This window comes from Copadichromis virginalis, linkage group LG3 (genome assembly GCF_057382275.1).
Source record: "Copadichromis virginalis isolate Kocher_CV1m ecotype Utaka linkage group LG3, C_Virginalis_male_GT1.1, whole genome shotgun sequence".
In the NCBI taxonomy this organism is placed as follows: domain Eukaryota; kingdom Metazoa; phylum Chordata; class Actinopteri; order Cichliformes; family Cichlidae; genus Copadichromis; species Copadichromis virginalis.
The window spans coordinates 36,620,009-36,634,248 of NC_140620.1; the positions used below are offsets into that span (position 1 = coordinate 36,620,009).

The 14,240-nt window shown below is 42.9% G+C and overlaps 1 protein-coding gene across 1 annotated transcript; it reads left to right on the forward strand.

The window, feature by feature from the left end:
- The first annotated feature begins 4,248 nt into the window (after positions 1–4,248).
- Positions 4,249–11,639, forward strand: LOC146714438 (vang-like protein 2). Its single transcript, XM_085450913.1, has 7 exons — positions 4,249–4,483; positions 7,039–7,162; positions 7,247–7,854; positions 9,577–9,713; positions 9,965–10,100; positions 10,441–10,687; positions 11,046–11,639. The coding sequence occupies exons 1-7, from the start codon at positions 4,413–4,415 to the stop codon at positions 11,301–11,303; spliced, it is 1,581 nt and encodes a 526-aa protein (XP_085307039.1). The 5' UTR covers positions 4,249–4,412; the 3' UTR covers positions 11,304–11,639.
- Positions 11,640–14,240: the final 2,601 nt, after the last annotated feature.

Here is a 14,240-nt window from a genome sequence, read left to right on the forward strand (position 1 = left end):
GTTTTTTTTTTTGGCTTAGAAACCAGATTATTAAAAGATTCATGGACAAGACAGGAAACATAGTTTCAAAATAAAAGCATGAGAGTTTCTAAGGCTTTCTTGGTAAATCTGCTTTTCTGTATTATATGGAAACGATATAAAAATGCAGTTTCCATGTTAAGAGGTTGTAAATAAATAATCAGGTGGCTGTGGAAATACATCCAGGGAAGTTTTTAAGGTTTTTGCGAATATTTTCGCATTGTCTTTGAGTTTGAAAGTTCAGTCTTATTATGAAAATCCCTACCGGAAGCCGAGAATACACTCCAACTGTGCCGGTTCAGTACGTGCGTACGAGACCCCCCTCACAGCGGGACACCGCAGAAGTAGATCGGGGATGAGGTCTGACCCGCAGCCTGTTGTTGATGTTCGCTGGGAGGATTTTATTAAAGAGAAAAGTAAAACAAAGTGTGCGCACAGCGGAGATTCAACATTCACTCCTGCTGTTAACGAGCGAGGAAACTGGACAGATGAGAGAAAGTGAATTGGAAGCGTTTGGAGTCGCTTTTGTTGGACACTCTGCCCTCTGGCACCGCTGCTGCTGCTAACAGCGGCTCTTTGTGCTGCAGGCTGCCGCTTTTTCCTTCAGGGAGAAAGGTAGGACCTCTGGAAAAACCTTCCTGCAGGTATTACAGTAGTTTATTATACATGAATTTCTCCAGCACCACAACACTTGATAGAAGCTGGTGCTCAGCCTCTCATCCGTGGACTTTTACGCACAGTGTGCTTAAGGACGCACTTTGCGCCACGCGTGTGGGTAAACTATTTCACTATCGTGAAATAAAAGACTGGTGACCAACTTATTTGCTGTTGGTCACCAGTCTGTGGCTCACAGCAGCATCACTTCAGCCTGCATGCTCTGCTTTGTTTTAACACCGATTCTCTTTGACGCTTAAAGTAAAATCGCGTTACGTGCAAACCTTCCCTGGAAGCGCCGTCACATCTATCATGTCAGCTGTTTGAGTGTTTGTAGAGTCCTGGATTATTCAACTACTCTGTTTAGGGTTGACTCTTGGAGTGAGGACAGGAGGCAACCCACACCTCGCTGGCTCACTGCCACCCGGAGGACAGGAGACCCCTGTGAGTCACAGAATTAGACATGAGGCTAAACAGCGACAGAGAGTTAAAAACATCCTAAACTGATTTAAAAAATACAAAGTTTCACCTGCTGACAAATGCATTTTATTTAAACACAAGTGGAAGGACACATAGTGATATGAAGGCAATGAAAGCTTTTTAAAAATGCAAATCCACAGATAGTTATCTCTCAGCATCAGCAGAAGTGGACGCTAGTAAACACTGACGACAACAACAACTTAGGACTTTGAGGCAGGCCTCTTAAATTCAAATTTAGTTTAAGTGCTGGCAGTCCCCTTTCCACACTGCACGTGGAAAATCTCACATGACAGTGGACTGCAGTGTAAATCAACTAGTGAATCGATTACAGTGGGATAGCCTTATCTGATCAGTGTGATCGATGTGATTAACTGTGTCCTGTCAGCGTGAGAGAGAGAGATGAGGGGCTGGTTTTGTTCACATTCATGGAACAAAATAGTTTCCAATCTGTGAGAAACATTTACTGTAAATTCTGACATTTTGCATTAAGTTTGTGTTTGTCTGCAGAGATAAAATATTCTACTTGAGCATGTGTCAGTATGCCTCCCATAGTCAAGGACATCCATGGAGGTTTGCACTCTCTAGACACACAGAGGTAACTGTGGGGCTGTTTTTCACTCAGTCCTGATGGTTTGTAACCACCACTCTCTCATGCTCCTTTTTCTGTTTGAGACAGTATTTGAAAAAAACCCAAAAAAAACCCTTTGTCTTGATGAGAGGAATCATGCTCAAACTGCAGCAGCTCTGAAGATAATTTTTCATCGTGTCAACAGGGAATATGAGTTCTTAGGTCAAAGTGATTTCCATTTTTATCCAGAAAGTTGGCAGAGCGCTCTGCCCAGCATGGTGCTGTGACAGGTAGTCCATACAGCCATGTCTCTCTCTAAGGGGGCAAGAATGCCGTTTTATGCCCTGTGGACACAGCAGACAAAAACTATGCTTAGCAACTCATTGCTAAACTCTTCACTTCATTTATGTGTTCCCTCTTTTAGCTCATATACATTCAAAGAAGGTTTTACATGAAAACTGAGGAGACATTTGACTTTTATTGGGATAAAAGTCCTCACTTTTTAAGTAGAGATAGTGTCTCTCTCATGAATCCAAACCTGGAGCTGGTTCCACAGAGGAGGGGCCTGAAAGCTGAAGGCTCTGTTTAACTGTTTGTTCTAAAACATGGCCAGATTTCTAAATAATCAGGTCAGTGTATGTACAGTCAATTATATGTGAGCCACAAGCTCTAGGCCACATCCACACGTACATGGATATCTTTTTCAGTATCAGTATCAAGAGGCCAGTATCACTAATATCATCATCTCACACACATAGCTCTAGCTTTAAACATACAACTAACTCCAACTTACTTTTTAAGTCTTCTGTTTATAAGGGGCTGTTAATCAGAAGAAAGCTGTCTTAAAAAGGAAGGTGTGAAACAGTTTGTCCGCTGTGAACCAGAAGCTCAGGATTCACAGTTTTCTTTCAACCTGTGTTTCTTCATTACGTCAGTGCAAGCAGATATCCTAATATGTTCCCTGATAAGGCACACATCTCCAGCTGAGAACAAAGAAGCCCCACCCATCTGCTGTTTAAATATTTTGTTTGCTAGGAGCAGCCAATCAGAATAAACTTGTCTAACAAGGAGGGGGAAGGGAACTAAAACTGCTTGTTTTTGACAGTGAAGAGAGGGGGTGCACAGAGCCCGAGTATAAAACGAATGAGGGTTATATTTAACTGTGAGTTATGCAAAACTGCATGAGTGAAGTCTAATAAATATATGGAAGTTGAATATAACATGTTCCCTTTTAAAGATGTGGTCCTCATTTCTGCATTATTAAAATAATAACAGCTTCTACAAAGTAAATAAATCAGTGTGTCAGAGAAATATTGATATTTAAGTGTCAGAAATTTTCAGTGACCCTCTGTGGATGTCAGACAACTCCACATGAAGGTCCGATCTCCTAAAATTGAAACCTACTCATGCGCCTTCTTGCAAAATGTCCGTCTTCAGAAGTCCATGTTTGAATCACATGAAAGCCGTTAAGTAAAACCTGAAGTCTCTAATGTGGAGATGTGATGCTTCAGGTCACGGCACAAACTGAGAGCACGAGGTGGCTTGTTATTAGATTAAGTGTCCGCTTTTTCTGCAGGCAGTTTGGAAAGTACCCATGAGAAAACAACCCGGCTCTATCTGCATGAAAACAAAAACAGATTACAGGTCTGTGGATTCAGAGGAATGTCCTTACAATGATGCCAGATTTGCTTAGTTTAAAAAAAGTCTTGAGGTGTGCAGTTGAGGGATAAGAGAACAGGATGGGGTGCTGCTGAGTTGATGTTTTGGTCGCCACGACAACTGCTCCCCCTCCTGTCTTTTCTCACCGCTAGCCTCCCATTCATCCCCATTGTAGTAGCTAAGCTCCGTTGCCCCAGGAGACCACGGGGGACAGTTGGGGAATGTGGGCGAGAATGCAGATCGCAGACCGACCCACAACAAAACACTGCGGAAGGTTAAATATACCGAAATAAATGAAGCTCACTTTAAAAAGCAACAAAGTGCAGGTTCTTTATTCTTTTTTAAACTGCATGTTTCCACGTTTTTCATGTATAAGACAGCAGGAATATTTTCAAGCGGCTGCCATGTTGGGCATCTGTTCCTGTGTGTCCTGCACACTGGAGACTTGCAGCCTAAGAATAGAAGGTGATGTGGTTGCCCTTCATTGGCTGAGAACACACTTGGAGCCAAATCACTCAGTTTGCTCATTTAAAAAAAAAAAAAAGGCAGAATAATGGGCTCAGTTATGCTCTTCCATACACTTAGAGTGCCAACATTTCAACAAAGCTGTCTCTCTTCTTGTTGCCATTCCTCGGTATGTGTCCCTCTGAGACTGTTTTACTTCTGTCTCACATGACAAATTATCTTTTTCCTATCCCTCCTTCTCTTCATTCATCTCTCTGCCTCCTCTCCCCGCTCTCCCTCTCTCTTCTCTCTCAGCTTTCTCTCTCTCCCAAATGGTCTCCATGCCTTTTCCAAACACTCACCCTATGTATAATTAATCTCTCACTCTGTCTTCCTCCCCCATCTTTCCGTCTTCTCCCAAGGCTCCAAGATAGATTCCCTCAGGAGTAAAGTGGATCTGCTGCGCCTCCCTCTGGCCCTCTCTACCAAGTCCATCAGCAACTGCAAGAGCCAGTTGGGAGTGGTCTGGGACAAGGGCGGTTTGGGGACAGGAGTGGCCCGGAAACTCCGCCCACCGCCGATCACTGACATGGACAACGAGTCAACGTACTCGGGATACTCTTACAAGTCATCCCACTCGAGGAGTTCCCGCAAACACAGGTAGAAGAAGTAAGCTGAGCAGCAATGCTGTCCAGTGTTTGTGTTCGTGTCTGTCATTGTCCTCATCCTGTTTTAAAATAGCAGAGCATTTCTGAAAGGCCAAGCTGAGGTCATTAAATCTAAATTCTAATGATCGATGAACTTTTCAGTCATATTACAGCTGGATGTCACAACTCTTACAGTAATAAACCAAATCTGTGATTAGGACGTGAGCAGCGAAACTATCGCTATCAAGTACTGTGATCACATGTCATCATGGTGCATAACAACCACATGACAACAAGCGAAAATGACACTTCTGACATCTTAGAAACCCACTGAATCATTTTAATTTCACAACAGTAACATCTAATTTGTATCCACAAAACTTTTAATATTAGACAAATATGCGAAATGCAGGTGTGATTTATCCACACCTCCCCGGTCCTCTGTGAAAAAAGAATTGCCCTGTTTGTTAAATCATGAATTAACTTTGATTAATTGCACTCGGGCTTTATTACTGCTAGACCTGTCAAATCAAGAAATCACAAAAGATCGCAAAAAGCAACACATCATGCCATGACTTAAAGAAACGGCTGACAAACAGCCAGTTATGTCTAAGCCATTTGTAAGGCTTTGTGATTCCATGAACCGCAGTGAGAGCCATTATCCACTAATGGATAAAACTTTGAAAAGTGGCGAAGAGTGTCCTGCCTACCAAAATGACTCAAAGAGCACACTGACGACTCATCTAGGAGGTCGTAAAAGAACCTAGAACAACATGTAAAGAACTGCAGGCCTCATGTGTCTCAGATAAGGTCAGAGGTTATGATTCAACAATAAGAAAGAGACGGCAAAAGTGCCATCCATGCGAGAGTTCAAGGAGAAAACCACTGCTGAGCAAGAAGAACACAAAGGCTCGTCTCACATTTACCAAAAAACATCTTTGACTCCCAAGACTTTTGGGGGAAAAAAGCTGAACTTTCTGGAAGATTTGAGTCCTGTTAGATCTGCATTAAACTGACACAGCATTTCAGAAAAACACCATCATACTAACAGTCAGACATGGTGGTGGTAGTGTGATGTCTGGGGCTGTTCTGTTGCTTCAGGACATGAATTCTGATCCCTACCAGATAATCCTGAAGGAGAATATCCAACCATCAGCTCATGCTCAAGAGCGGAACAAAACGTCTTCCACATGTGAAAGCCTCAGTTTTTTAGTTTTTTGGCACTGCCAGTTTTAGGGGCACTTGCATTTTAATGCAGGCTGTAGGTTTGGAGAACTGTTTTCCCCTTAATAATGAAATCATTGTCTAAAAACTCCAAAAGTTGATTCTGTTCATCTGGACGTAGCGTTTTCAGTGGGAGAACACGTCCAGAACACGTTGGATTTTGTTAAGAAGGTGAGAGATGTCATTATGGAGGCAGATGAAACCGTGGTCTCGTACGATGTTACATCTCTGTTCACTTGCATCCCAGTCACGGAAGCGTTGGAGGTAGTTTGTAAGAGATTACAGGATGACCTCAACCTCAGCAACAGGACCACTCTCAGCATCGACCAAGTGTGTTTGCTTTTGGAACTGTCTTCATTCCACCTACTTCACATACAAGGGTCAGTTCTACAGGCAGAAACATGGGTGTGCCATGGGCTCCCCAGTTTCACCTATCGTGGCCAATTTGTACATGGAAGAAGTGGAAAAAAGGGCTTTGCTATCCTACCCTGGAACACCACCAAGCCATTGGTTCAGATATGTGGATGACACCTGGGTGAAAAACAAATCTCAGGATGTACCACAATTCACGGATCACATTAACTCGGTGGACCGACACATCAAGTTCACCAGGGAGGATATGAAAATGGGCAGGTTAGCCTTCTTAGACTGTGAGATTTCCATCAGTAATGGGGGACATCTAAAAGCTGACATGTACTGTAAACCTACACATACGGATCAGTATTTAAGGTTTGACTCTCATCATCCACTGGAGCATAAACTCTCCCACTGAAAACGCTACGTCCAGAGGAACAGAATCAACTTTTGGAGATTTACTTACCTGGATGACTGAGCACGCATCAAGACATTGTCTAAAAACTGCATTTTGTCTTTACTTTAGTTATCTTTGTCTAATATTAGAATTTGTTTGATAATCTGGAACATGTAAGTGTGACAAATATGCCAAAAACTAAGAAATCTGGAGGGGAGCAACTATTTTTTCACCACATTGTATTGCTATGTCATCAATGGACAGTCTGTTAATTGACATATAAATCATCTGACTAAAATCAAACAAGCAACTCTAGAGCACGGGCATTCACTAGTAAATAAACAGTAACACATATCTTTAAAGACACTAGATAAAGTCAACACGCTGGTTACATGAAACAGTAGTGTATAATTACATTATATGTTCATAATAACAATGCAGTAGATTATGGAAAAATATAAAATGATGTTTTTTTTCTTAAATAGCAGAGTTTCACCACAACCGCTTCTGAAGAATCAGATCAAAATCTGCTGACATGAATTAAGTGTTGTGCGTTTGTAGACGATAACTACTTTTTTCTTGTGGGTGTGCAGGGAGAGAAGGGACAGGCATCGCTCTAAGAATCGCGATGGCAGCATCCGTGGAGAGAAATCTGTGGTCATCCAGGCTCCGGGGGAGTCGCTGCTGGACGCAGATTCCCCCAGAGAGGATGACAGGGTGAGAGATTCATTTTTCATTTTTAGTCTTGTAACAAATGTTCTTCATAGCCGCAGCATTTCTGACACTGACCTCTTCCTTCAGGATGACAACTGGGGTGAAACGACCACGGTGGTCACCGGCACCTCCGTGGACAGCATCTCAAACGAGGACCTGACGCAGCTATCTAAGGACTCAGACGACTCTTCAGCGCTGGAGTGTCGGCGTTACATCAGCCCAGCGCTGGGAGCCATTCTGGGCTTTGTCTCTCTGATCACTCCACTGGCCTTCTTGGCCCTCCCACAGTTCTTGTGGCGGGACTCACTGGACCCTTGTGGCACGCCGTGCGAAGGCCTTTACATTTCACTCGCCTTCAAGCTCCTGATCCTCCTCATCTCCACGTGGGCGCTGTTTCTCCGCCCGCCCAGAGCCGCTCTGCCACGCTTCTTTGTGTTTCGCTGTCTGCTGCTTGCGCTGGTCTTTCTCTTCGTGGCGTCCTATTGGCTCTTCTATGGGGTGCGGGTGCTGGAGCCCAGAGAGACAGACTACAGGGGGATTGTGGGCTATGCGGCATCTCTGGTGGACGCGTTGTTGTTCATTCAGTACCTAGCCCTCGTGCTGCTGGAGGTCAGACACCTGCAGCCTGCTTTCTCTCTGAAGGTTGTGAGGAGCACAGATGGAGTCAGCCGCTTCTACAATGTGGGACATCTCAGGTTAGTAACTGTGGAAAATCAGGAGTATTTGTCTATTTTTTGTGCCTCTTTTTTTTCTCGAGTTCTCTGAAATAATGCTTTTTAAATTTCAGTGACACTTGCTGCAGAGTTTGGCCACGCTGTAGTAGGGGGCAGCATTTCATCACTGTTTGATCTGTCTGGGTCATGTTTGTTTCAACCCACTGCTAAGATGTCCAAAAAAAGCCCACTTTGTTTCGCACATGCATTATTTTCTCCAAACCGCATGTGGATCAACCCACAAAAAAAAGTCCAGATTTTGTTACGAAGTTTTCCCCACAGTGTCGGTGGAACTGTTCAGTCCTACAACTTTGACTCTTGACCTCAATGCATTGCACTAATTCTCAGTTTTTAGTCATTGCTCTAGTTTTCCTGCAGTTACCAACCAAACCGCAGTGAGTGGTTTTTAAAATATGCAAAGATCGTGTGGATGGTGTTGCTTTCATTTTCTGTGGGTGGTTAGGAAGTCACGCCTGTGCTATGTGTGTTAGACCCCTCTTAACCTTTGGCTCTGCTGTGAAGCTGCAAGCATGTGCTGGTGGTGCAAGCAGAGCGATCGGACTAAAAACTCAACACAACTGCAAAATATGTGGCCATAATTAGGTGATGATTTTATTTAGAGGATTGCAAATCACAATAACAGTCATCTTCAAGTTAAAGACATTATAGATGGAAAAAGGAACAGCCCAGCAACACTCGAGAAGGGGAGAAAAAAAATAAGCTCTGGATGGACCAGACAGCTCAGGAGGGCAGACGTATGCTATAAATGTCCAATTGCACAGCAGGATGGGTGAGAGCTGATAAGGATCACAGATTCAGACGGGATCAGGCCCAGATCCTGTTCAGCTCTGATCATTTTGCACTTAACTCAGGTTGAACATCCTCAGAGTGGACTGAACTCTGATCAACCTTTCTGGAACAGGAGACTCCAAAATTGTCGATCTCACAGTTATTCAAGCCACAGTTTCTTTTGAAACTCAGAGTTTGTTGAACCTGCTTCCTGTAATACGGCCCTGGTGACTGTGGAGGTCATTTGAGTGCAGTGAAGTCATTGTCACGCTAAAGAAACCAAGAATATTGTGACTTTGCGTGTTGCCATGGAGCTGTAAACACTGTGGTCATAAAGGGATGGACATGATCAGCAACGATACTCATGCAGCCTGTGGTGTTTAAATAAAGATCAGCTGCTATGAAGGGACCCAATCTGTGCAGAGGAAACATCCCCCACACCACCAAACCACCAGCAGCAGCCTGAACTGTTGATGAAGGCACGACGGAGCCATGCTTTCATCTTCTTTGTGCCACTACACTTACCATCTGCACCAGCAGGTTGTCTCAATCATGTCTACATGCCTAAATGCAGAGCCCTGTGATTGGCTGATCAGATATTTGTGTTCATATGAGTTGAACAGGTGTTCCTAATGAGGTGGCCAATGCAGCGTACTTCATAGCAGAGGATTGTTGCTGCATGTGATTTATAATTCTTGCAGTGCTGTGCACTTTTTCTTGTTTCACACTGTTATGATTGATGTACGTTGTTAGTCCACAGCAACCGTTTTTTGAGCGGCGCTCCATCTGAGTGACTGTTGCTGTTTCTTCCTGTTTCAGGGGCAGTAAAGCAGCGAGGATGTTAAGGTTGCCGACGCTGATAACAACTCTGCGTCTGTTTTAACAAACTTTCTTCCTCTTTGTTGTGCAATGCAGCATTCAGAGGGCCGCAGCGTGGGTTCTCGATCAGTACTACAGCGACTTTCCGGTTTATAACCCTGCGTTGCTTAACCTCCCCAAGTCCATCCTCACCAAGAAAATGTCTGCTTTCAAAGTCTACAACCTGGGGGAAGGTAACAATTCAGCTGAGGAAAAAAACCTTATCAGTCCGAGTGAAATAAATGACGCTGAATGAAAAAGCAGTTTTCACCTCCACATGTAAAGCCATAGCTTCAGATTGCATAGTGAATTTCACACAAGCACGAGTCTATTAATTTATTTCTTCCAAATTCTACATGGAATAATAGCTGATAAGCTCATCAGAAGTATCAGAGCCACCCGTGTTACTCTGCTCACGAATTAAATGTCACATTTCTGTTCACAGACAACAGCACCAATAACTCCACAGGCCAGTCCAGAGCCATGATTGCAGCGGCCGCTCGGAGAAGAGACAACTCCCACAACGAGTACTACTATGAAGAGGCCGAGGTGGAGCGAAAGGTCCGCAAACGCAAAGCCAGGTACTAACGGGTGCGTGAATACAGAAGTATTCACTGACAAAGATGCAGAAGTTGCAGACTAGGTTAAACTTAAAAGGTTGTTTTCCTACTAAAACATAATCATATAAACATACTCAAAGATAAGAAGGAAGCACAAACACAAAAAAAATGATGTTAAGATGTTTGTTGTCATGAACTAACTAAATTTGTGGAATTCATATTATTACGTTTTTACCTGAAAGTCCTAAAATGATGCTCTTTTTTTTCCCCCTGGGGTAATAAACATAGAAGTATAGAGTTTGTAGTTTGTAATGTACATGACATCGGTTTAGTGGAGTCATGGTCTCCTTAATCCTCACAGGCTGGTGGTGGCAGTAGAAGAAGCTTTTACCCACATCAAACGTCATCAGCAGGAAGATGCAGTCACTTCCTCTCCCAAACACCCGCGGGAGGTGATGGACCCCAGGGAGGCAGCTCAAGCCATATTTGCCCCCATGGCGCGGGCCATGCAGAAGTACCTTCGTGCAACCAGGCAGCAGACTTACCACAGCATGGAGAGCATCATCAGCCACCTGCAGTTCTGCATTACCCACAACATGACACCAAAGGTAAGGAGGGTCAGTTTGTGTGCGTGATTTTCCCCAGTTCAGTCCTGGGAGGAGACACACATCCCTTTAGGGTTGTGTCAGGAACGTAGAAATAACAATATGATACAATAAGCAGAAATGCACTATTTCCAGCTAAAGGTTCAAATAAATGAAATCTGCTCTTATGTAAGTAGACAAAGTATGAAAACAGTGTGAATTTCTTTTATAAATGTTTTACATTTGATTATGAATTGTGATCAAAATTGTCCAGCATTAAAGTAGTGGCAGCATTTTATTTTGACATCACATCCAGCCACATTAAACAGTGTGATGGAGTTTGTTCACAAACCGTTCTGCGCATTTTCTGCTGTCATTAAAGGCTTTCCTAGAGCGTTACCTCGTCCCGGGCCCCACCCTGCAGTACCTGGACAGCAACAGGGGGCGCCGGTGGACACTAGTGAGCGAGGAGCCAGTGACCGCCTCTCTGCGTCAAGGCCACGTCTTCTGTCTGAGGCGCCTCGACCTTTCTCTGATTGTGACAGTAACGCCGCTTCCTTTCTTGCACATAGCCGAAGAGTTTATTGACCCTAAAAGCCACAAGTTTGTCATGAAGCTTCAGTCAGAGACGTCTGTGTAGGAGGGGAGAGGCACCGGGCAAGGCAGAGGAGGGGCAGGATGTCGCATCATATGTACTAATAACTGAGGGCTAATTTTTGGGGGGGATTTTTTATGTAGATTTTGTTTGTTCTTTATTTACTTTGCAGTATTTAAAACCTGATTGTCATGACTGTTTTTCAGAGTGTGAGACAGAATGGTCTTTACTGACATGAATATAGGAAAAACACCAAGGCCACAAAAATAGCAGGTCGCTGACCATCTTCCGTTTACTTGCTTGTATAACTGCTGTTAACTGCCTGTTAACTTCGCTAAGTGATTCTTGATAAATGTGTTATTCCTGCACATTCTGCCTAAGATCCACCCATGATAGATGCATGTATCCACTGATTGGCTGTGGAAAAATATTCAAGTATTCTTATTGTTCAAAATGACCTTTTCATGTGCAGTCAGACCTGGAAGGTTTCACTTTACTTTATCTTTCTTAGGCTTTAGCTCAGTTCCCTTTTCTTTCTTTAGCATCTTCTTTTTTTAACTTTTTCGTTCCTGCCAGACTGACTGTGAAAGGCAAAGAATGAACAGAAAACTTTACCAAAAGTTTGCCTGACATTTATAGACAGCTTTCATAACCTAAATATGGAGACATAAAACCATCTTTTAACTATTTCTTCTCATATTTTTTATTCCACTGAATGGAGGTGAAATGCTTACTTTGCAGTAAATATGGACACATGGATGGACAATTTGACTGTTTCTGAAGCATGTTTTGTATTTTTAGGTGGTTTAATCACTCACTGAGAGCTCCATCAACAGAAGTGTGTTGCATGATGGGGTAAAAAAAAAGAAGCTAAATTAAGAGCAGCGCATTGAGCATATTCCAGCTATCATAGATGAGGTAGCTGGGCTAACAAAGAGAGGCAGACAACCCCATTCAGAATCACCACTTGATCTCATCCCACTAACTTCATGTTTTTGGACTGTGGTCCTCCACAGTCCACAGCCAAAGTACCCAGACAGGCAAACTCAGACACAGACGGTTGTTTGAACCCAGCAACAGTGCTAACCACTACATTATGCACTTCCTACTTTATAAAGCCTTCCTCTCTAAGCGAAAATACTACATTCAATGACATTCTGATGCAAAACGATGCAGGAAAGTGTTCTGTACTCCTAATGTTGGACCTCACGTCAGCCTTTGACACCGTTGACCATTACATTTTGCTTGAAAGGCTGAAATACTGGGTTGGTGTATCTGGGTCTGCCTTAGAGTGGTTCTCCTCGTATCTCTATGAATGATACTTTTCTGTGGCGGTCTCTAAGTACAGGTCATCTTCCACGTCCCTGTTCTATGGTGTGCCACAAGGTTCTGTGCTGTGGCCCTTATTGTTTTTAATATATCTACTTCCTCTCCAGCATATTTTGAGCCCCTTTGAGGACATTTGCTACCACTGCTACGCAGACGACATCCAGCTATATATATCTTTTAAACCAGAAGATGTTTCTAAGCTGCAGACTCTAAACGAGTGCTTAGAAACCATCAAAGGTTGGATGGCTGACAACTTCCTCCAACTTAATGAAGAAAAGACTAAAGTCCTTGTATGTGCTCCAGACAGACACATGTCTGTCTGGAGCACCTAACATAATGAATGCTCTTGGTCCTCTTTCAACATTTGTGAAATCGTCTATCAGGAACCTCGGGGTAACCTTTGATTCTGCTCTTACCCTGGATGTCCACGTCAAATCTCTGGTTCGGTCCTGCTTCTATCATTTAAGAAACATTTCTAAATTGAGCCCCATAGTATCTCATACTGAACTGGAGATTGTTATTCATGCATTCATTTCATCACGATTGGACTACTGTAATTCACTGTTTACATGTCTAAACAAAAACTCCCTGGTGCGTCTGCAGATTGTCCAAAATGGTGCAGCAAGGCTTCTAACAAAAGCATCGAAATACTCTCATGTAACACCGTTGCTTATACAGCTGCACTGGCTCCCCGTTGAATTCAGAGTCCATTTTAAGATTCTGGTTCTGACATTTAAAGCTCTTCAAGAACAAGCACCATCATACATCATTGAACTTTTACAGCCCTATGCCCCTAGTAGGTCCCTGAGGTCTTGTGATCAGGGCCAGTATACAAGACTGAAAACCAAGGGTGATAGAGCTTTTGCTACTGTGGCCGCCAGACTGTGGAATTCTCTTCCTCAGAACTTAAGATCTGCAGACTCAGTGATTACTTTTAAAAAACAGCTAAAAACACATCTTTTTAAAATTGCATTTTGTTAACTTTTGACTGTTTTTGTTTTATACCTTGTAAAGCACTTTGTGATCTTTTATCTAGAAATGTGCTATATAAATAAAACTTTACTTACTTACTTACTTATGTTCAGTCATTTACATTAGCATCATGAATAAATTTGGTCTTAACAGCCTATTTTAAAGTCCTATTGAATTAATAATTGTGATCAATGCTGGTAAAGTCAGGCCTTTATTAGCAGCGGCCCTGTATGGAAACAGGCTGCAAGTATTTCAAATTAAGATCCTTATAGAGTTTCAGTGCATAGGTGCCCTTCATTACTTCAGGGTGCTTTTATTATGAAACCTGTTCAGTTGGAGAAGATTAAAGGATGAAAATAAAATGGTGTTTAAAAAGAGCACGTATTGTTGCATTTCTGAAACTGAAGCAGTAGAAATGCACCTATGCTTAGGTGGTGCAGACATTACACCACCATGGGCAACCAGAGATTATCTAGCCTTGTGCTATGCCTCTATGTGGCTGTCAGCTTTCATTGGTTATGAGTAGATGAATCTATAACACTAAGCCGAGCCTGGTTGTCTTGAGTAATAAGGGAGGTATTAGGATGCTGATTTAAATCTAAGATTTAAGTCTTTTGTCATTCAAAGATGTCTTTTTTTTACACTACAGAGAGTCATGTCACTGATGAGCAGTTTACGTGT